A 23240-nucleotide genomic window follows, 5' to 3' on the forward strand; every position below is an offset into this window, starting at 1 on the left:
CCCAGTTAACATTCGCTGGAGTAATCTATCCATCTTTTAGAATAATTAGAAGACTAATTTTGTTTCTTTTGCAGACTCGGAGGGCCAGGTTGTTGTGAAGTTTGGAGTTCTTTTCAATGATGACAAATGTGCTAATCTATTTGAAGCTCTTGTAGGAACTCTCAAAGCTGCAAAGCGCAAGAAGATTCTTCACTATGACGGTGAATTGCTTTTACAAGGAGTTCATGATAATGTTGACGTTGTACTTTTTCAAGAATAACTTATTTTATGTAGTTGAAGAGTTCTAAGCTAATAAAAATTTCATCTGCTGTACATTCCAAATCATGGTGGACGATTATCCATGTGCACAAATCCATTGAAATGTTTTTGCTTTAAATGTCAAGATTTCTTGGACTTAACTGTTAGAATCTTGTAATATGGCATAATCCTAAAATAATAAAATCCTGAAAAAAGTATTTCATTTTCACAGGCAGTCTTAAATCAACCAAACACAAGGTGGACTTTGATGTAACTTATTAAACACTATTTTTTGTTTTTATGACATATAAGCAGGGTTATTACCATTATGCACTCTTGCCTTGACATTTCCAAGCAGTAACAGGCATGTTGTGATCAGTGAAAATATCTTCACAGTAAACATGGGAGATTCTGAACTGTAGTGATCAATAAATAATGGGAAGTGGAGGGGGGGGGGGGGAGGGGCGGGGCGGTTGGCATCGATGGGGTTAGGAACGAGGATATGTAGTGTCCCCAAATAAAGCAGAAGTTTTTATGTCCAGCCAAGGCCTTCATACATGTGTGCACACTGGCAGTTCCGTTTATCCTTGGATATTGTTTGGCCTGTGAATTGTGTCTTTCAATTTCAGTACTGAGTAGGTTAAGATATCAGTTGAGTAGAAAGTTGAATTGATTGAGTCTCCAGAATCCTATCGTGTACAGCACTCATTTATAAATATCACAAATAGTATAGAAAATACAATAAATGTCTTAAGGACACATAATTTAATAGCCATTGTTTAAGCTATTGAGTGAAGTAGAATCTCAAAAAGGAACAAATTCGTTTAACAGCTTAGTCTTTATTTGGTTGATACCGGGTCTTTAATACTCATTCTAATGCAAGGAAAAAGACTTGAGCAAGTCCAAAGTGAGATCACAGAGTTCTAGTGCCAAGGAATAATATTTTGGCAAATTTCTTCGAAGTATCCCTACCATATGTATCTCTACCATATGTATCCCGACCATATGTATCTCTACCATATACATATCCCTACCATATGTACAGTATCTCTAACATATATGTATCTCTAATCATATATGTATCCCTACCATATATATCCCTACCATATACCATATGTATCCCTACCATATGTATCTCTACCATATACATATCCCTACCATATGTACAGTATCTCCACCATATATGTATCTCTAATCATATATGTATCCCTACCATATATATCTCTACCATATATGTATCTCTAATCATATATGTATCCCTACCATATGTATCTCTAATCATATATGTATCTCTAATCATATATGTATCCCTACCATATGATACAGTTGTGAGCATCTTCTTTTAGCCTTCCCCAATATTGACCAAGCTTCCAAAGTCATAATCATGTTTCTAATGTTGAAGTAAAGTTAGCAGTGATCTCTGGAGCAAGTGACTGTACATGTTGTGTAGTATGTGTGAAGTTGGGATAGAAGAATAGCTTTAAGCAAATACTAACCAGAGTGCTGTCTTGTGTATTGTCTTTAATGTGTGTTTAGACTTCCCTTTAACATTTGCAGAATCTTTTTATTTGAAACTTTTCAGACCTCTTAGGAGGCGTTTAAAATATGTAGCATTCTGTGTCATCTTAGCCTCAGGGAGCTAGAAGAGAAGACTTATTAACCTTTTGTGCAACACAATTGCAACTAACAATAACTATTACAAACCATTCAAATAAAATTTGATTTTGCCCCTACAAAGTTAAATTGCTAATAACAAATTGCCAAAGTTGTGGCAAAAGGTTTCTTACACCAATGCTAGTTTAAAACTTTCTCTTCATTAAATGATTATCTAAACTATTGAAACTGAATTTGCATGATTAAATCATGTTTGTACTTCAAATTTGCCCAGGCTGTCTCTGTGGGTTTCTTAAGCCAATGCTAGTCTAATTTCTTGGTTCCTTATATTCAATTGCACTGCTAGAAACTTACAGTAGGGCCACCAACATGGTAGGTATGGGAGGGGGAGGCACACTTTTTGCTCACATTCCAATTATGGTTTAGCATAAATTACCTTAAATTGCCCAAGTATGTCTTGAAGCAGCAAATGAATAAAGAAATCCAAATGAATAATGAAGCTTATTCCCTGTATTTTCTGTATGCTCTATATTTTCTGCATTCTCTGTTAACAAGACAACACTTTTTGCCATCAACATGAGAATATTGTCATTGGCTTCTACAGTTACAAGTTTATCAATATCCTAAACTGCTGTGGTACAGTTGACATTCTACCCCTCCTCCACACCTTTGGTTGAACATTGTTGATCATGCTCTGGTGGGTGGGTTACTGGTTAGGCTATGAAGCCTTTAAATTAAACCGATTCAATCACTCCAAATAAATGATAACAAGTTCCAGTTGATGGTCTGTTCATCTATTCTCATTTTCTCTCGAATAAATGATAAATCAAAATATCAAAGTATATACCTAAATGAAATCAATGAAATTATACATCAGAATGGTGACAATTATTAAGAGCTCATTTCAATGCAAAACCAGATCTGAAGAACATGGAGGAGTTGTTATAGCTCAACCTAGAGACATCACAGACTCCTATGCTGGGATATTATTTACTAACTGGTGATTGGTCGAAAATACACCCTTAAAATAAACTATTAATTAGGATATACCTCCTCATCAGAGCCTACCTAGTGAAGCTAGGAAATTTCCCAGTAATCTTCACCTGCATATGTACTTGTGTAGATCAAACCTGTGAATTGAAATGCCCTTCTTCCAGAAGGATTAAATGTAGGTGATAAAGAAACAAGTAGCTTTTCCTTTATAAATGATTTATACTAGAACAGACTGTAAACAAATTCCAGAGATGCATTAAATCTTGGGGATTGTCCCCAAAAGGGACTGTCCCCAGAAGGGACTGTCCCCAGAAGGGACTGTCCCCAGAAGGGACTTACAAGATCTCACAGGGTAAGCTAAATATGTTACATGATGATATACTCTCCCACCATATTTTATTTTGAAATAGAAAAAAAAATTGATATAATATTCTCTTTAATTTTAAAAACACTCAAATGAGACTGAAATATTCACAAGCTGGGAAACCCAAAACATGAAATACCTGTGAAAATGATTTAACTTAGAATTCTTATTATTTAAAAAAAATTATTTACAACATTGCCATGTGATAACAGGATTAAACAGCAGTTTTCCATTAAGTTAGATCTTTGACATGTTTCTGACACAAGCTAGTCATTCTCTGAATATACAACAGTTCTCTGTAAATACAATGTACATACATGCTTGTGAATATGTGAACGATTGCTGGCCTCAGATGGGCAATATTGTTTTAAGGAGAGTAGTCACATGATACATATAAATTGAAATATGTAAGATGATAAATTCCTAAAATTAGAAATTAGTTGGATTTCACTAGACATTACATACTGTAAGATCAGTTTCTTTCATCTGATGAATACAGCTTGTCAAATGATGCATTTGTGCTGAGACAATTTTACCACCAAAGATATTTACAAAGTATTTAAGTTTAGTTCAATTTGTTTTATATACACAATATCATATTTAAATATGATACTAAATATGAGTAAGATATGAATAATGATACTGAAATATGATAGTAAGCTAAAGATATGAAATGGTGAGTGGATATTCCTCTGCTCTGTGAAGTGTCAAGCTCCAACATTCCAAGATATTGGGTTTACATTGGAGCCATCATAATGTTGCAGGTTAAACACTGGTCATCAGGTAAATATATCTCACAAGATACTGAAATGCTTCTACTAGTATTGTGTCTATATGAGCACAATCAAATTAATGTCTGAATCACATCCAGTTTAGGCAATGAAAGAATGGTGACCTTATGATATGGAATCCATCTTGTTACTTTGACAAACTGAGATAACTTAGTTACTAGTCTCAAGTGGTATCAGGAGGTACTATATGAAGGAAACGAGGGGGGGGGGGGGGGAGGCAGTGGAGTTCAAAACATTTAAATCCCATCTCTAGCTATCATAGTACAACTTGATATATGGAACAGTTGTAAGATGCAAGTAGACTTTGAAATTAAAGCTAATCTGAACCTGAAATTTCTTCAATCTACCCACTATTCACATAGTCACTAATAAACCAGACAGGGAGCATCAAACTATTACACTGACCAGTGTTTCACCAGCAACCTTCTTAGAGGAGGAAATTGTATCTCTGAACACTGCAAAAGAGAGCAGCAGATTACAAACTCATTTAAGGTAATAAGAGATTCATCAAAGTAGAGGACTGATTTCTTGCAGTGTACATATATTCATTTAGTCAGTATCTCAGTATATCTCTTATTGCTTTACTAGTTAGCAGAATTTACCCTCTTTGATGAATCAGCTACAGTCAGTAGTAGTGTACATGTATCATCTACTGGCTCTCTTTTGCAATAATTCAGAGAGTTTATGAAGATCAGGAAACCCTAAGGTCTGCAGCCCATGATGGGGGTCTGCCATCATACGCCATCCCAGTGATGCTCTTCAAACTCTGCTTCAGGGTTGAGGCAGCCTCCATGGAAGGAGAGGAGGAAGAAGAAGCTGCAAGAAACAGGATCAAAGATCACTAAACATAAAACAAACACTGTGCAAACACAATGGAAAACATCTTACACCATTGAGAAGAACAATTTGCCTTGTGCAAAGATTAACTTTCATCGATTGACAATCCTAGAAGGCATTGGTTTAGTTTGAACAACTTCAAAAAATTGGAAAAAAGGAGTTCGGAAGGTAACTAATGCACAAAAATGTAATATTTTGTGAGTTTGTTTCAACAAATATTGAAATATTCACAAAGTATTGAAGTACTCACCAACTTGTTCATCTGTAACAGCAGAAGAACCTTCCTCTGGTTTGGCAGTTAGCTCTCCTAAGTGAATGGACTCACTGTAAGGGGTCTCCAATAGCTTTAAAACTCTTTTCACCTACAATAACATAATGAGACCTAATTTAGTACTGAGGAGAAGTTTTCTTTACATTTCTTGAGCATATGTTCTCAAGGATTCAAAGTTTAGTGATCTGCATAACGTAACTCTGAAGGATGAACACAGCACAGTTGAAGTCACTATAAGAATTTATTAACAAGAACTCTACTGTATATACCTTCCTATGGTAACACCTAAAGTTATATGATTGGGTGTATCATAGCAGGCAACACAATCTGTCCACAGCAGCAAACCAAAATATATCATGTTCTTGAAGTTAGTTAAACCAACACATTTATTTCACAGCTTCATTGTATTCTCAGTGGTCTGACCAAACACTGCACCAAAGCTATACGTCAAAGACACCATCTGACCAAACACTGCACCAAAGCTATACAACATAGACACCATCAGACCAAACACTGTACCAAAGCTATACAACATAGTCACCATCTGACCAAACACTGCACCAAAGCTAAACAACATAGACACCATCTGACCAAACACTGCACCAAAGCTATACAACATAGACACCATCTGACCAAATACTGCACCAAAGCTATACAACATAGACACCATCTGACCAAACACTGCACCAAAGCTAAACAACATAGACACCATCTGACCAAACACTGCACCAAAGCTTAACAACATAGACACCATCTGACCAAACACTGCACCAAAGCTAAACAACATAGACACCATCTGACCAAACAATGCACCAAAGCTTCACAACATAGACACCATCTGACCAAACACTGCACCAAAGCTAAACAACATAGACACCATCTGACCAAACACTGCACCAAAGCTATACAACATAGACACCATCTGACCAAACACTGCACCAAAGCTAAACAACATAGACACCATCTGACCAAACACTGCACCAAAGCTATACAACATAGACACCATCTGACCAAACACTGCACCAAAGCTTCACAACATAGACACCATCTGACCAAACACTGCACCAAAGCTATACAACATAGACACCATCTGACCAAACACTGCACCAAAGCTATACAACATAGACACCATCTGACCAAACACTGCACCAAAGCTATACAACATAGACACCATCTGACCAAATACTGCACCAAAGCTTCACAACATAGACACCATCTGGCTCATAATCGATACAAGGTTGATCAGGAAATTCTGGATCTGAACCATCCTGACCTTTCCAGGTTTATAAAGTCGCTACTTTATTGCCCGCCCGCCCTGAATCATCGGGTGGAACTTCACAAGTATCTTCATCACCAACACTCTTTTCAAATAAACATAGGAAAAGTGAGATTTATGTAGCACAAAGGGTTTCTTTAAGGCCATTAGAGATGCCTCTCTTGCCAGAGTTTGCTCTGAGAGAAAAACGTCTCTTTACTGTGCAATCAACTGAATGTTAAGTCTAATGACAGGCAACTGAGTTAGTACAGTCAAATAAGTTTGTGTAAGAGAATGACAATGAAAGTATGGGAAGGGCACACGGTATGGTTTAGTATCTGGTGCCATCTCATACTCACCCATGATTACTGTTATTATTGCAATCAAAGCACTGGCTGCATTCTTATACATCCTACCAAAGTATCATCAAGGCTGTGTAGATATGTTTTGCACTAAATGTAAGCACTGGCTTACAACATAAAAACAAACAAAGAAGAACAGATTCTACCTTGTTTTTATTTACATTCTATTTCTCTGCCCTTACTAATGTCCACTCAGATATTAAGTTCTCATACAATTCTTCTGTGTTTTGTTGTGTAATTCAAGGAAGGAATGTGGGTGAGGGGGTGGGATGGTGTGGGGGAATGTGGGTGAGAGGGGGTGGGTGGGTAGGGGAATGGTCTGGGGTTTCACCTCTGAGTAGTCTCCATTTTCAGCCGCCTCTATTGCATTCTGTGCGATGTAATTGCGGAGAATAAACTTGGGATTGGTCTTGTTCATCATGTCAACTCGTCTCATGTTCAAGTCTTCTACTTCCTCCTTACTTAGCCCCTCCTCCTCTCTCTCCAATCTCTCGCTATATTTCTGCAGCCAGGCTTCCCACTTCTCTTTGTCTGATTTCTTTTTATCATCGTCAGTGAGATTCTGATTATAAAGGCAAAATAAAAATAGAGCAAGTCCAAGATAATTCAAATTAAATATTTTTAATTTAACTTAAATAACTTAATTAATTTAAATAACTATAAATAATATAAATAACTTCATTATAAATAACTTAAAAAACTATAAAAATAACTTTAAAAACTATAAATAACTTTAATAACTAATTCAACTTAAATAGGAAAATTACCACACTGTAATTATTTATACATTAGGATGGATAATACTAGCATTTTAATACTTCCATGGTAACGTTTGTACCATTTATACTCACCACATTTGCTACAATGGTAGTGTGGATGAATAAAGTTATTAATATTTATAGCACACATTGAGACTGACAGAGCTGGGTTGATAATTACCCTAATTTCTTCCATCTTCTCCATTTTCTCCATCTGTTTCTGATAAGCCAGATTCCCACCAAACATCATCTCTACAACTTGAGGATTGCTTTGGAGTAACATCATTATCATCTGAAGTTCTCTGTCAGGAAAAAACAAAATTCCAAAGCCATCAAATTACTGAAAATAATAAATTAAAAATAGATAAATTTAATGATGGAGAGAGTCCCACTAATAGAGCAGATGATTAATTTTGATCAAATTGAAAAAAACAAACATTGAGAGAGGATTCTTTTTACTCTTTTGAAATTTTACAGAGGTTCATACAGCAGGGAATTCTTTACTGACCGTGGTAATATACAACATCACTGAGATTGAATTATCATGGGCGTGGGGAGGGGCTGGATCACAAACTTTGAGTAGCAGGGGGACATGATTTTGATGAGGGAGTAAACCATTGAATTACCTGAAAACTTCCTGGCATCAAAACATCTGCTTTGTGACTTGAAAGTTTATCAATGTAATGGCACTTTTCAATTGCAATTTTGTTTGAAACTTGTCAGCAAACCTTTTTTTTTAATGTCTGTCCAAACGGTAATTTGTAAATAACAAAAGGGCAATGTCTAATTAGGAAGAGGGTTAATGTTCATTAACAAACAGGGGTACTTGACATTTGTGAAACCGGAAACTTTCACAAAAATGGAGGAATGCATTTGCCCCATCCCCCTACCCTCCCCTGTGAACTAAAGTACATGTGAATGTGAAATAAACTAACTTTGAATGCTTCTCAATATCACAGTTTGATCAGAACCTTGAACCACTTCTTTAAAAGGATTTAAATCAATAAACATGAAAGAAACTTTCAGTTTGTGCATTAAGGAAAAATGAAAATGAGACAGTGAAGCTATAAATTACAAGAGTTTGACTCAAATACATACATTATTTAAAACATAAAAATAATATCTACCTTGGGTGCATTGTTGGTTTGTAAAACTTCTTCAGCTCCTCAACAGATGATCCTTGAGCTACTAGTTCTGTAAGGACAGCCTCGTAGTTATCCTTGAAGTCACAGCAGCCTGGTAAGGACATTATACTCAGAGATCTGAAGCTATTAGTGAAGTCACCATGCACTTCTTGAAGGGTCTGCAGAAATGATTCCACCAGCTCCCTGTTAAAACAGATATCAACCATGAAAATCAAGCAAATATATGACCGTGGTAACATATGATGTACAAGACAATTCTTATCAAGAGATATGTAAAATATTTCATAAGACTAAAAGATTACACAGAATTCACATCCAACAATAACAAGTACTCACAGGCAATGGGCTACACAAACTAACAGGTAGAAGCAATGGCCTGTATCCATTAGTGTTATGTGGTAAAGAATAAACAACACATCTCAATGAGTTTCCTATTGTGTGACTTTTAATGACATTATAAACGTAGTCTTTGTGAATCATTTAGTGACTTTGATCTGAAGAATCTCATAAAACAAAGAACTGACTTCAAACAATGACATGTAATTTTCTTCCCTGTAGTATATATAATAGAAAACTTTACTGACAACTTCTGTACATTAAGCTCTTCACTGCAAGCAGCTGGTTTAGAGATTGAAATGTTAAGTGTTGTACAATGCAGAGCTTTAAGAACAACAAATATTAAAAGTTTTTTTCATAAACAGCAGAAGCTACTTCCAGCAAGTGTAGCATAAATACAGTTTTCACTGCCCAATAATAGGTCTACAAGACAACACACAGTTGATGCACCTATGGATAATTCTCATGTTAGATAATTGTTATACAATAGTTTACATACAATAGTTTACATACAATAGTTTACAATATTGTACAGTGAGTTATGAATTACTGCCTATTTGCTGGTGAGAAAATTTGCATCATGTCTTAATTAATACCTAGACTATGTCTAGTTACATCTAACTGGTGCAGTAGTAGCAAATATGATACAACATGCACTAGGAGTGACACAGTTTAATATTAATGAAACACAACCAGCAGACTGTAGCTACAACCATCAGTCTGTAGCTACAACCAGCAGTCTGTAGCTACAACCTGCAGTCTGTAGCTACAATCAGTCCCTCAACTGTTGACTTACTTATCTCCATCCTCTTCTTTCACCATTCCCAGTTTCCTCCTCATCTTTTGCATATAAAGCTGATTGAAGATTTCATCAAACTTTTCAACCGCTGGCTTTGATTTCTCAAGAGGTAGCACCATCTGAATAGCCTGTGCAAGTTTGCTGAGATTCCACTTGCAGATTTCGGGTTGTTTCCCATAAGTGTATCTACCATTGCCATCTGTTGTCATCAAACAAATATCATCAATGCAACAAAAGGTCAGAAAATCAGTAGAAATGAGACTTTTATGCAATTGGCAACAATTTTTACCTAACAGGACCAAGCTGAAGTCCTGTCAAATACTGAACATTCTTTGTTGCTGGTAAAGCCAGCAGAGCTCCTGTTTATAAGCAGAGGTTGTGAGATCTAGGAGAGGCATAGCAGGGTCAACTTATAAACCACAATGCAGCTTTATTATGTGGATGGGGTTCTATAAACTTATAAACAACAATGCAGCTATAATATGTAGATGGGGCTCTATAAACTTATAAACCACAATGCAGCTATAATATGTGGATGGGGCTCTATAAACTTTTAAACCACAATGCAGCTATAATATGTGGATGGGGCTCTATAAACTTATAAACCACAATGCAGCTATAATATGTGGATGAGGCTCTATAAACTTATAAACCACAATGCAACTATTATATGTGGATGGGGCTCTATAAACTAATAAACCACAATGCAGCTATAATATGTGGATGAGGCTCTATAAACTTATAAACCACAATGCAACTATAATATGTGGATGGGGCTCTATAAACTTATAAACCACAATGCAGCTATAATATGTGGATGAGGCTCTATAAACTTATAAACCACAATGCAACTATAATATGTGGATGAGGCTCTATAAACTTATAAACCACAATGCAAGTATAATATGTGGATGGGGCTCTATAAACTTATATACCACAATGCAGCAATAATATGTGGATGGGGCTCTATAAACTTATAAACCACAATGCAGCTATAATATGTAGATGGGGCTCTATAAACTTATAAACCACAATGCAGCTATAATATGTGGATGGGGCTCTATAAACTTATAAACCACAATGCAACTATCATATGTGGATGGGGCTCTATAAACTTATAAACCACAATGCAAGTATAATATGTGGATGGGGCTCTATAAACTTATATACCACAATGCAGCAATAATATGTGGATGGGGCTCTATAAACTTATAAACCACAATGCAGCTATAATATGTAGATGGGGCTCTATAAACTTATAAACCACAATGCAGCTATAATATGTGGATGGGGCTCTATAAACTTATAAACCACAATGCAGCTATAATATGTGGATGGGGCTCTATCAACTTATAAACCACAATGCAGCTATAATATGTGGATGGGGCTCTATAAACTTATAAACCACAATGCAGCTATTATATGTGGATGGGGCTCTATCAACTTATAAACCACAATGCAACTATAATATGTGGATTGGGCTCTATAAACTAATAAACCACAATGCAGCTATAATATGTGGATGGGGCTCTATAAACTTATAAACCACAATGCAGCTATAATATGTGGATGGGGCTCTATAAACCTATAAACCACAATGCAGCTATAATATGTGGATGGGGCTCTATAAACTTATAAACCACAATGCAACTATAATATGTGGATGGGGCTCTATAAACTTATAAACCACAATGCAGCTATTATATGTGGATGGGGCTCTATAAACTTATAAACCACAATGCAACTATAATATGTGGATTGGGCTCTATAAACTAATAAACCACAATGCAGCTATAATATGTGGATGGGGCTCTATAAACTTATAAACCACAATGCAGCTATAATATGTGGATGGGGCTTGATAAACCTATAAACCACAATGCAGCTATAATATGTGGATGGGGCTCTATAAACTTATAAACCACAATGCAACTATAATATGTGGATGGGGCTCTATAAACTTATAAACCACAATGCAGCTATTATATGTGGATGGGGCTCTATAAACCACAATGTAGCTATAATATGTGGATGAGGCTCTATAAACTTATAAACCACAATGCAACTATAATATGTGGATGGGGCTCTAAAAACTTTTAAGATTAAAGTTCAATATGAATTTGCCTTATTGATAATATATTTGTGTAGATTATATGTAGTTTATCAGTGAATGGATTATGTATGTCCATCGGATATAAAATGTCTGGGATCAATCAAGGACGTCCTATGATAAGCAGAGGTTTGCAAACATGCCAAGTACAGTACATGTATGCTCAAGACATATGTATAACTTGGATGACATGGATCAAAAATATTATTTATCTGAAACGAAAGAAGCAAAGAACTTTCTAAGTTGATAATGACAGTGCAAACATTAAGCAAGGTTTTCATATTTTAAATGTGAATATTCATCCAGTCATGAAGAGGCTTAGAAGGGAAAATAGTTGACTTTACAGGATTAAAGGGTATGTGATTTCACCACATGACACAAACAACAGTGTCCCTCAACCATGCTCTGACAACACTTAACTATACAACTTTCTCATCATGTGTATCACATACTGCTGGGCTTTAGTATGTTTCTATCTTTCTTGGCAGAGCAATATTTATGATCTGTCAATGTCTTAACAGCAGAGCATTTCATTAAGTGTCAGAGCTGTTCTCCTAATGATCGGATTTACCTCTTGGACTGTTATGAGGTTTACTAAATCTAAATTCTTTAAGTTTTGACATTTAGTGCATGGTAATGGGCAAACCAGGTCACCCACCTTTATCAATCAAGCACCCCATCCTTACTGGTTGGTGGTGCATGATTTACCCCCCTTTATCAACCAAGCACCCCATCCTGACTGGTTGGTGGTGCATGATTTACCCCCTTTATCAATCAAGCACCCCATCCTGACTGGTTGGTGGTGCATGATTTACCCCCCTTTACCAATCAAGCACCCGATCCTGACCGGTTGGTGGTGCATGATTTACCCCCCTGTACCAATCAAGCACCCCATCCTGACTGGTTGGTGGTGCATGATTTACCCCCCTTTACCAATCAAGCACCCCATCCTGACCAGTTGGCGGTGCATGATTTACCCCCCTTTACCAATCAAGCACCCCATCCTGACCGTTTGGTGGTGCATGATTTACCCCCCTTTACCAATCAAGCATTCCATCCTGACTGGTTGGTGGTGCATGATTTACCCCCCTTTACCAATCAGCACCCCATCCTGACTGGTTGGTGGTGCATGATTTACACCCTGACTACACCATGATTCCAAACTCTGAATACACAACATAAGTCATCCCTGTTCACTACTCAAGCAAACCATCACCCATTATTTCTCATCAGATTCAGTAGGATCTACACAATTTACAGCATAATTTATTGTATTTTTCATGTCTTACCTGAAGCATTGCATATATGGTCCTTATGAAAGGCATCAAGGAAACCAAAAGGCCCATAGTCTATGGTCAGTCCTAGGATACTCATGTTATCTGTATTAAGGACTCTGTAGAACAGAAACATGAAATGAGCAGGAGACAGGATCACTCATGATTGAATTTAGCTATTTGAATATAGGATGATTTAACATATAATAAATTATTTATATCTACACAACATCCCTACACTACCTTCCATCAAGTAGAACTTGAGAGAACAAATACTTATAATAGTTGGCATTTTATGTGGACGTAATGGAAACATGAATAAGTCATTACTTTAAGGTCTTGTCTTTTTGGAAAACCATGGTATTTGTTTGGGGAGGGGGATGGGGGGAGGGGGGGAGGTGGAGTGTAACAAATATTTTGCAATTGATCTCACATTGGTCCTTTCACTACAGCCAGAACAGCTATATAGTATACCAAACAGCATATGTATCAAAAGGAAACAAAAAGAATATGATACTACATTAACTTCTAAATGCAAGATAAAAAAATTTCTTCAAACTTTCCTTCCTGTATGTTAGTATCATATCTGTGATTGACTGCATTGTTACAATGTGATACTTTGCCCGCTCTACAGCACAATTACTCGTCCTACACACTAACATTGTTCAAAAGCACATTAATACAGGCGCCTAGCCGACACTACATCAAACTGCAGTTAGAGTTTATAGTAGAGCACTTAGATTCAAATGTAAAATTCTTCACTAGCATTCTTCACATATGAAAAACAGCCGTATGACCAATACAAAGGTTAAAGTTTGGTTCCCTGTGGTAGCTTCCTAATGTAAAACACGTATACCCATATAGTTGCCATGGAGATACTGTCTAGCATTTGCTGGTGTAATGGCCTCAAAGTCTGCTCTCTGACTTGGAGCATGTCAATATAACAACTTGGCATAAGTTTCATTTGTCTGCCCAAGAATATTTTTGGGGGGTGGGGGTTGGGGGGAGGAGGGGATGGATTGTCTTTTGTAGAGCTTCCTTATATAAGCAAATTATACTGCTTTTAACTTTTCCTACAAGTGGCACAAATGAATTTATGTTACAGAAATGTAAACTAACCCTTACCTCTTCAGAATAGTAAACCTTTCAACATTACCATCCAAACGTGAACTTGCCGCTCTTTAGTTTTCTATTCAAACTCATAGACATTCGATGAACCTAACAATTCCAAAGTGTTAAAATGAAATAGTGCTAATGCTACCGACAGGTTGTCCTCACCCATGACAGAATCCAACACCTTGCCACTCAGTGACCAACTTGGCTGTCAGTCTTACAACTTCATCCATCAGAGCTAATGACTGATCTTCTAAGCTATCTGCATGGGATTGTGCAATCTGTCATTGGCAGGGAAAGAAGAAAAGGACTTTATGTATGACTTAGCTTCATGGCTGAATTTGCTGGTTTTATATACTCCATGCATTCAAACACTTCTTCAGGTCACACAAATTTCATGACCAATTGGAGACTGTGCATTAATTGTTATTGTTAAATCTTCTAAACCTTTCCCTTAATGACATGAAGCGTTGTGCATCCATATATATCTTAATTATCAATCTGATGAAATGTTATTAAGTTAAGTGAAGTGCAAAGAAAAATGGTTTTGCTTTGAGTGCATGACCTATGTCACTTCTTTGACTTCCATCGATTCTAAACACAGAAAGTGTGACATAATCTCAAAATAATCAACACTGTGTGACATTATTGACTGTGAGAGTTGTATGCAGGTTGAAATGATGAGCTGTTGAAGCAGCTCATGGTGTTAAACCACAAACACTACATTCTTTGGATTCTCTAGAAGTAGCTACTGAGATGTTCAACAGCAATGGTATGAAGTGTTTCTGGTCTCTGAACAACTGTTAGCTGGAAATAAGACTTAAAAAGTCATGACCATAACATATTCTATCTGATTCTAATATACACTGTTAATAGGATAGATACATCCTGTGGGGCAAGGGCTATAACTCTATGCTATTCCTTAGCTTTTAAATGCACAAGACTTTCTTTGAGGTAATAATGCGAATGTCTGTGGTGACACTCATGCAACAAGTCTACAATATCCTCTGTATATCAACATGTCTCGATGTATGAGATATACATGAGACTGTAACCACAACAAGCTGCTTGTAAGTGTAAACCTTTCTCACCTCTGGGAAGAATTCAGTTATTGTGTATTGTAGGAGAGCCTCTGTTATGTCTTTTCTTCCATCACTAGGACCCTTCCTTCCTGACTCTGGAGACATTGGTAAAACAGTTTCAAAAGATCCAAACCTAGAGCATGAAATTATAAAAGTTAGTCAAAATCATTCAGAATATAAAGTGACAACGCTTCCTAACGATACATTACAAATTTTCTTGCTGTAAACCTAAAGAAATATTGCTTCAGAATTTAAGGTGTCAATGTTGCTTTAGACTTTATAGTAGTGTTGCAACTGTGCAGGCGTGGGAATGAAAAGCATAACAAATTTGTTCTTGCCGTGATGAAAAGGGCAATTAAAAAGATAATAAATGACTGATCAGTTCCCACTGATGAGAAGTGTACTGATGTCTGAAAGCATTTTATTTGGCAGATTCGTCTTTACGGCAGCACAGAACAGTTTGTTTCATCTCATTTATTTTGTGTTTTCTCAATATGCATACAAGTTAGGTTGAATATGTATGCTTTTTTAAATAAATATAATTTTAAATACAGTACATAGAGAAAGGCAGTGGTCTACGAAACCTGTATATGCCTAACGAGTAGATCCACTGCCCAAAAGGAAAAAAAAGAAAGACAAAAATTAACAACAATGGAGTAATACACAAGATCAAATGGTGTGAAACATAGCAAAACTACAGGTTATACAGTATTATGTATATAAGTGAATATTCAATACCTATTTGAATAATAAGCACCAAGATCCTTCTTAAATGAATGCTGTGTACCATGACTTTTCATTGTATTAGTCAGAGAATTCCAATAAGTATTAGCTAGATGTAAGCTCTGCATACTAATATTAGTTTGTGTACGTGGTTGTTCATTGTACCAGCCTGCTTGTTTTATGATTATGTACATTTTTATTGTAATATACTTACAAATTCAAAATGCTTGCTAAAATTCAACTTCCTACTTTGCAATTAGACTTATTTAACAAAAATCTAAATAGAAAGTTGAAATTGCATGATAAAATGTATCTCAATATAGAATAGTATATATGTATACTTTAAAAAATCAAGGACCATGTAGTGATCATACTGTGGATACAGTACTTTTAACAGTGATATGATAACTGATGTAAATAGTAATATACTTGTTAAAATACTTCCTATAGCTGTAGTAATTGTAAGACAATGATAAACAGTGAGTGAGTTCCCTGTACACACCTGAGGAATGTTGGAGCTATCCTTAGTATGACAGTACATTTTTCCAGTATTGAGTTCCCATCATAATTGATATCTCTCTCTATTCTAGAATCAGAGGTCACACAACATCCAGCTGAAATGAGAATAAGTTATAAAGAGCACAATTTCACCATCAACTCCACTTTTCTATTTATACTGGGTCTGAAGTCTGAAGCAGAACAAAGCATCATTTGTTGTATTGAAATTCACTGAAATAATACATGGAACACAATTTTCTCTCAGGAGAAAAATATCATAGATCAATTGTTTCAAATAACCCAGAAGAGTGTAATATAATATTTGAATGTACAGTACCGTGGTCTTAGAACCAAGCAATTTATGTATCTTGAATTACTGTATGAACCCTTTACTGTAGAATCTAGCACTTTATGTATGTTGAGCTACTGTATGGACCCTTTACTGTAGAATCTAGCACTTTATGTATGTTGAGTTACTGTATGGACCCTTTACTGTAGAATCTAGCACTTTATGTATGTTCAGTTAATGTATGGACTCTTTACTGTAGAATCTAGCACTTTATGTATGTTGCGTTACTGTATGGACCCTCTACTGTAGAATCAAGCACTTTATGTATGTTGAGTTACTGTATGGACCCTTTACTGTAGAATCTAGCACTTTATGTATGTTGAGTTACTGTATGGACCCTTTATTGTAGAATCTAGCACTTTATGTATGTTCAGTTAATGTATGGACCCTTTACTGTAGAATCTAGCACTTTCTGTCTGTTGAGTTAATGTATGCACCATTTACTGTAGAATCTAGCACTTTATGTCTGTTCAGTTAATGTATGGACCCTTTACTGTAGAATCTAGCACTTTATGTCTGTTCAGTTAATGTATGGACCCTTTACTGTAGAATCTAGCACTTTATGTATGTTGAGTTAATGTATGGACCCTTTACTGTAGAATCTAGCACTTTATGTATGTTGAACTACTGTATGGACCCTTTACTGTAGAATCTAGCACTTTATGTATGTTGAGTTACTGTATGGACCCTTTACTGTAGAATCTAGCACTTTATGTATGTTGAGTTACTGTATGGACCCTTTACTGTAGAATCTAGCACTTTATGTATGTTGAGTTACTGTATGCACCATTTACTGTAGAATCTAGCACTTTATGTATGTTGAGTTACTGTATGGACCCTTTATTGTAGAATCTAGCACTTTATGTATGTTGAGTTACTGTATGGACCCTTTACTGTAGAATCTAGCACTTTATGTATGTTGAGTTACTGTATGGACCCTTTACTGTAGAATCTAGCACTTTATGTATGTTGAGTTACTGTATGCACCATTTACTGTAGAATCTAGCACTTTATGTATGTTGAGTTAATGTATGGACCCTTTACTGTAGAATCTAGCACTTTATGTCTGTTCAGTTAATGTATGGACCCTTTACTGTAGAATCTAGCACTTTATGTATGTTGAGTTAATGTATGGACCCTTTACTGTAGAATCTAGCACTTAATGTATGTTGAGTTACTGTATGGACCCTTTATTGTAGAATCTAGCACTTTATGTATGTTGAGTTACTGTATGGACCCTTTACTGTAGAATCTAGCACTTTATGTATGTTGAGTTACTGTATGGACCCTTTACTGTAGAATCTAGCACTTTATGTATGTTGAGCTACTGTATGGACCCTTTACTATAGAATCTAGCACTTTATGTACGTTGAGTTACTGTATGGACCCTTTATTGTAGAATCAAGCACTTTATGTATGTTGAGTTAATGTATGGACCCTTAATTGTGTCACATGCTTAAAGATGAATGTTGACAATGAAGATACTCAAGGAAACACAATGGTTCATACAATAACAATAAAAGAAACATCATTAACATTTTGATAGGACACTAACTGATAAATGAAGTGCACTGCTCAAGTGACCATAATATCACAATGATACAATCACGTTTGAAATATTGAGACTCTAATTGTGGATCTAATGAGTAAGGTCATAGATGTATATTTGAGGTATTGAAAGTATCACTCATTACCTCTAGTTGTGGGTACCCCCAAGAAATACATAGCCTCACTGCACATGAACTCTCTGATGCTGGATCTGAGAACCTTCCTACCATCTGCAGATCTAGAAAATGGGGTTTTCCCTGCGCCTTTAAACTGGATCTCCCATCGTTCACCTTTCTTATTGACCACTTCACCTAAATACCTGGATAGATTAAAAATATGAAGATAGATAATATTACTCGAGTCTGTGAAATACTGGATAATTGATACACATTCAACAGAATCTGTTGAATGTGAATAATTGCTTTCCGTTGGCCTCAAGAGCCCTTCGTCTTCCACCAGTTCCAGTGTAAAATTTGTTTACACTTACCAAGAGGAACTTACTACTAAGCACGTCTGGTGTGGTTTTGGAAATATCATGTTTGCAAAATAGCTCTCTGTTGACCTTCAATGACTTCATGATTTCCACCAATTTCAGAAGGGCTGCTATACCCACAATAGAGAATGAACAAATGAGGGGAAATCCACATGCAACGTATAAGTGCTGCAAATGCTACCCTCCTTAAGATATAATGTTTACAAGATTTTCACACTTTTTTCCCTCTGTTGGCCTCAAATGAACTTTGACATTCATGGAAAACACTACAGAGCATCTACGCACCAACAGCGAGCTACAAACTAAGTTTGAACTACCTGCAACTTCCACTTCTTGAGATATTGTGGGAACAATGTTTTCAGACTTGAGCCATGATGACTCAAATGACATTTTTGACCAATACCAAGAAACAAGCCCAAACCAGTTCTACCTAAGGGGAACCTACATACCAAATATGAAATGTACCTCAGTTATCCTCCTGAAGTTAGAGCTTTTATGAGAATGTGCCACAATATCATGCACCATCACCATCACATAGATTACTTCTGCCTTTGGCAAGGAATCAAAAGGAAATGAAACCTGGCAGATTCCAACTCCTATTGGGATGATGACTTCACACACTGAAAAAATATCCCTGTGCCTGCGCCACCCAACAGGACTTTTATATCTTGCAAATGGAACAAGACTTGTACAAGTTGTTTGTAACAGGACTTTCTATTCACAAGATAAACATGATGGCTTGGTTTGGATTGCTTCTGTTTTGAGCTGAAAGTATTCAGGGACAAGCATCAGATGAAACAAAACCCCCTTGATTCAACCAAATCATGACAACACAATGCAAACCGAGAAGACATGCACTGTACCAAAATAGGTCTTCTATATGATTACAGATAAAATTTTGATTAAATTTCAGTTGTTACATTTCCATTCAATATTTCCAGACAATCGATCCCTATTAACATTTCCATTCTAAGTATATGTGATTATACCTTGTTTACTGTGTCAATGATGAATGATGTGCAAGTAACCACTGTTACTTCTCCCAACAATTCAATCAGAGTTGGGATGCTCACACTTACATTGTTGCTCCATCCCCAAGCTGTCCTGCAAAGTACCCAAACTGATGACCACAGTAACAATGTGCAGCTGTCTTTGATCCAGGAATATGTTTGCTCCCAGAGAAATATTCTGCAAAGTCATCTCTCAGAATTTCTTTCTCAGGGAGGTCAAGTAATTCAAATGCAGATTTTGAATATGCAACTGTATTTGGATTGGCCAGTGGTGTCGGCTTGACCAATGAGAAACATGCACCTCTAACCTGCCGAGGATGGTTTTCTTCACTGGTGTCAACAGGTAGTGTTCTTAAAACTTTATTGTCAAAGTTAATTGTTTCCAGGGTAGCCATATTTGTAAAAAGTCTTCCCAATGTCACTCTTGCCTTGTGGTGTCTTCCATACCATCTCTGGAAAGTTGGTTTCAAGGACATGTAACTTCTTTACTGTGTGACTGCTAACACATCCAGAGGCTACAGTAACTTCCAGTCTGCCAAAAAAAGCATTAACAAAATGAGAGGAATATAACTAAAGAATGAAGAGCACAGTTTTGAGAATTGATAAATGATCAGCATTGAAAATTTAATTTCTATCCCTTTCACATCATGGTTGTGTGATAATCACTTATTGCACCAACAGCTGCACCTTTGTGAAGCCACTTCATGAATAACAACTTATATTACTAAAACATACAAATGATGAGACAATGTGAGTTTTGGAGGCAGTACTTCCAACCTCAAATTAAATGTTTCTACTAAAGGGAACAAAAGACATTTTAACTTGTAATTAAGCAACTTTACAACAGTAGGCCTCCAAAACCCCTCCCTCAAATCCTGAAACCTATAGCCCCCCCCTTCCACCAACAGAAGGAACTGGGACAACTGCCCGGGATATCCCAAGTCCTCCCCCACCCACCCCCCTCACCGGAATACCTCAACTATACCACTGGAACAGAGGTGGCCCAGAACCCCTGCAAGAAACGTTTAGCTTAGTAAAGAAACCTCCAAGCCCTCCCCCTTCCCCCGGGATACCTCAGCTATACCACCGGTACAGAGGTGGCCCAGAACACCTGCCAGAAAACCCCAGCCAGATTTCACACCCCGTCCAGGGGCCTTGAAGGGATGCTGTTGGAATTGCTCGAACTGTTACAAATTACAAAACAATAATATAAAGTTCACTTTAATGTCAACTGGTCGACTTATAATATATATCAAGAAAAAGTAGAGTTGTCTCAACAAAACCAAAAAAAGTAGGTCACATAATTCAACAGAGACCCTAAACTTAACCCCAGAAACATCCCTGTCGTGAACCCTACAAAACTATTATGGAACCGAAATTCTATGCAAAGTAGCAACAGAATACGAATATTGTCCGGAGTTCCTAATGTGAGTAACTACAAGATGCCCTGCTTCGTTTGATAACACCTTCTGAAAATGAGGAGCCCCAGTTGCAGTGAACTAATTTGACCTTGCTTTTATTTTGAGAACTCAATTTACATCATACCAAAAGTTTCAGAAAATCAGCAATGTATTCTGTAGACGTTGTACTTCTGTCCCCTAGCCCGAGGGTAATTATATCTCCCTGGTGTCCACTTCAACCACCCCACATCTTCATCGGCAAATCGGATACCATGGAACCCACTTCAGCTTATACACCCAGCCTAACTAAGGCCCAGGCTAGCAATAACAATGTGAAGGGGGAAAGAATACCAGGAATTGTAATAGATCTTCTAACGTGTGGTAATGCCCTGGAAAGCTTAGGCCTACTCCTACTAGCCTAGCCTTGGGCCCTAACTATGGCCTAGCCGTTATTGAGCAATAAGTTAGTGATGACCGCAATGCCAGCCTACTGAGTGTAGTGCAGTCACTGCATCGAGTCCAAATTAATAAGATAGCCTTGATTACTGCGAAAATACCATTTCATTGGATAAAAATGAAAGCCTTTATTGTGGACACGTTTTATTACTTGTTAACTTACTACTGTATGAACCTATGCTAGGTAAATTTATAAGTTAAACACAGTCGTACGCGACGATATGCGATCACAGGCCAGGAAATGGAAGGGTTGCGTAATATATTTTGCTCAAGTTTCGCTGTCCAAAACCTTGACGGTAGTTGCTATGTATGGAACGCGAATAGGGACGCCTTATTTCGTTGACTAAACTCAGTTAGTTGTTGTCTAAACTAAAACAGCAGCAACAACTTTAGTTTAGACAACAGCAAACTTATTTTAGACAACAACAAACTTACTTTAGACAACGAAATAAGTTTGCCCTTTTCGCGTACGGTACGGAAGCAGTTGGTTAGGCCTTATCTGGATTATGCTGTGCAGACTTGGAACCCATATTTTGCTTGGGATAATGAAGTACTCGAGAAGGTCCAGAGGAGGGCTACTAGGATGATTAGTTCCTTAAAGAGTGTTCCTTATTATAGGCAGTTTACAGCAGTTGAATCTCACCACACTGGAGCTTAGGAGGTTACGTGGGGATTTGTTTCCGGTTTTCAAGATAGTGTATGGTTTTGACGATTAATCCTTCACTGACTTTTTCATGTTTGCTTATAGTAGTTGTACCAGAGGTCATTGTTTTAAACTCCAAAAGTTACAAAGTAGGATAACTTTTTGCTAATAGGGTTGTGAATGAGTGTTTGTGTCTTCAGTCTTTTTTCTCTCCTATAGGGTCCTTGATGGGGCCTTGAGTATCCCTCCTGATCCTTTTTTTCTACTAAACTAAAACTAATATGCATTAGTGTGCAAAGATTTCAAAGGTGGAGGGATGGGGAGGAAGAGGTGCAGGGACAAATTTAAGATTCCACCAAATGATTAGGTTAAGTGCTCAGCTTACAGGTGCTCAACACACAGGTCAACAAAATCACCAACAAAATTCTTGATGGTTCAAAAGTTACTTTATTTTATCATACGTAATTCGCTATGAACCGAGTTTATCCATAAAAACTATAGGCTTAATGTTATTTGATCAATTAGCCTGTCAATATTGCTGCATATACCAGCAGTGCTACGTAGCAATCTATATTCCAAAAATATCTCAGCCTTTGGATGGCTCAATCTTCTTCCATTCAGCCACTGAATGAATTATCGAGATGATAAATCAGTGATGGGGAAGGTGACACCATAGGGGATTGAGAAACATATTTATGTGGGAAGGGAGAAGATACTTGAATAAATATTAAGTGAAACAAATTTTCTTTCATGCAAACAAGAAAGATGAGTCTGGCAAC

General features: G+C 36.8%; 1 protein-coding gene across 2 annotated transcripts; it reads right to left on the reverse strand.

Moving 5' to 3' along the window:
• Positions 1-270: 270 nt before the first annotated feature.
• LOC139966063 (protein adenylyltransferase SelO, mitochondrial-like) lies at positions 271-23148 on the reverse strand. 2 transcript variants are annotated; one of them, XM_071968711.1, is made up of 13 exons: positions 21982-23148; positions 20032-20494; positions 18606-18778; positions 16567-16678; positions 15351-15474; positions 14425-14540; positions 13162-13265; positions 9760-9961; positions 8610-8810; positions 7664-7784; positions 7056-7286; positions 5087-5198; positions 271-4815 (listed from the first exon to the last, which is right to left on the reverse strand). In XM_071968711.1, exons 2-13 carry the CDS (start codon positions 20436-20438, stop codon positions 4691-4693), a joined length of 2028 nt encoding a protein of 675 aa, XP_071824812.1. In that variant the 5' UTR covers positions 20439-20494; positions 21982-23148; the 3' UTR covers positions 271-4690. The 2 variants fall into 2 exon arrangements, with proteins under 2 accessions (XP_071824812.1, XP_071824813.1); XM_071968712.1 differs by lacking the exon at positions 21982-23148 and adding an exon at positions 21036-21459.
• Between the last annotated feature and the right edge of the window lie 92 nt (positions 23149-23240).

The sequence above is a fragment of the Apostichopus japonicus genome, chromosome 4, assembly GCF_037975245.1.
Source record: "Apostichopus japonicus isolate 1M-3 chromosome 4, ASM3797524v1, whole genome shotgun sequence".
Classification (NCBI taxonomy): domain Eukaryota; kingdom Metazoa; phylum Echinodermata; class Holothuroidea; order Aspidochirotida; family Stichopodidae; genus Apostichopus; species Apostichopus japonicus.

What these genes read in the sequence shown, in the direction of transcription:
- LOC139966063 (XM_071968711.1), bottom strand. Translation starts at nt 20,438, where the DNA reads ATGTCCTTGAAACCAACTTTCCAGAGATGGTATGGAAGACACCACAAG. An exon ending in CTTGGGGATGGAGCAACAAT is followed by an intron (nt 18,779 to 20,031) that starts GTAAGTGTGAGC and finishes TAATCTATCCAG; the next exon opens with GTATTTAGGTGAAGTGGTCA. An exon ending in AGAAGATGGAAGAAATTAGG is followed by an intron (nt 7,287 to 7,663) that starts GTAATTATCAAC and finishes CTTTATAATCAG; the next exon opens with AATCTCACTGACGATGATAA.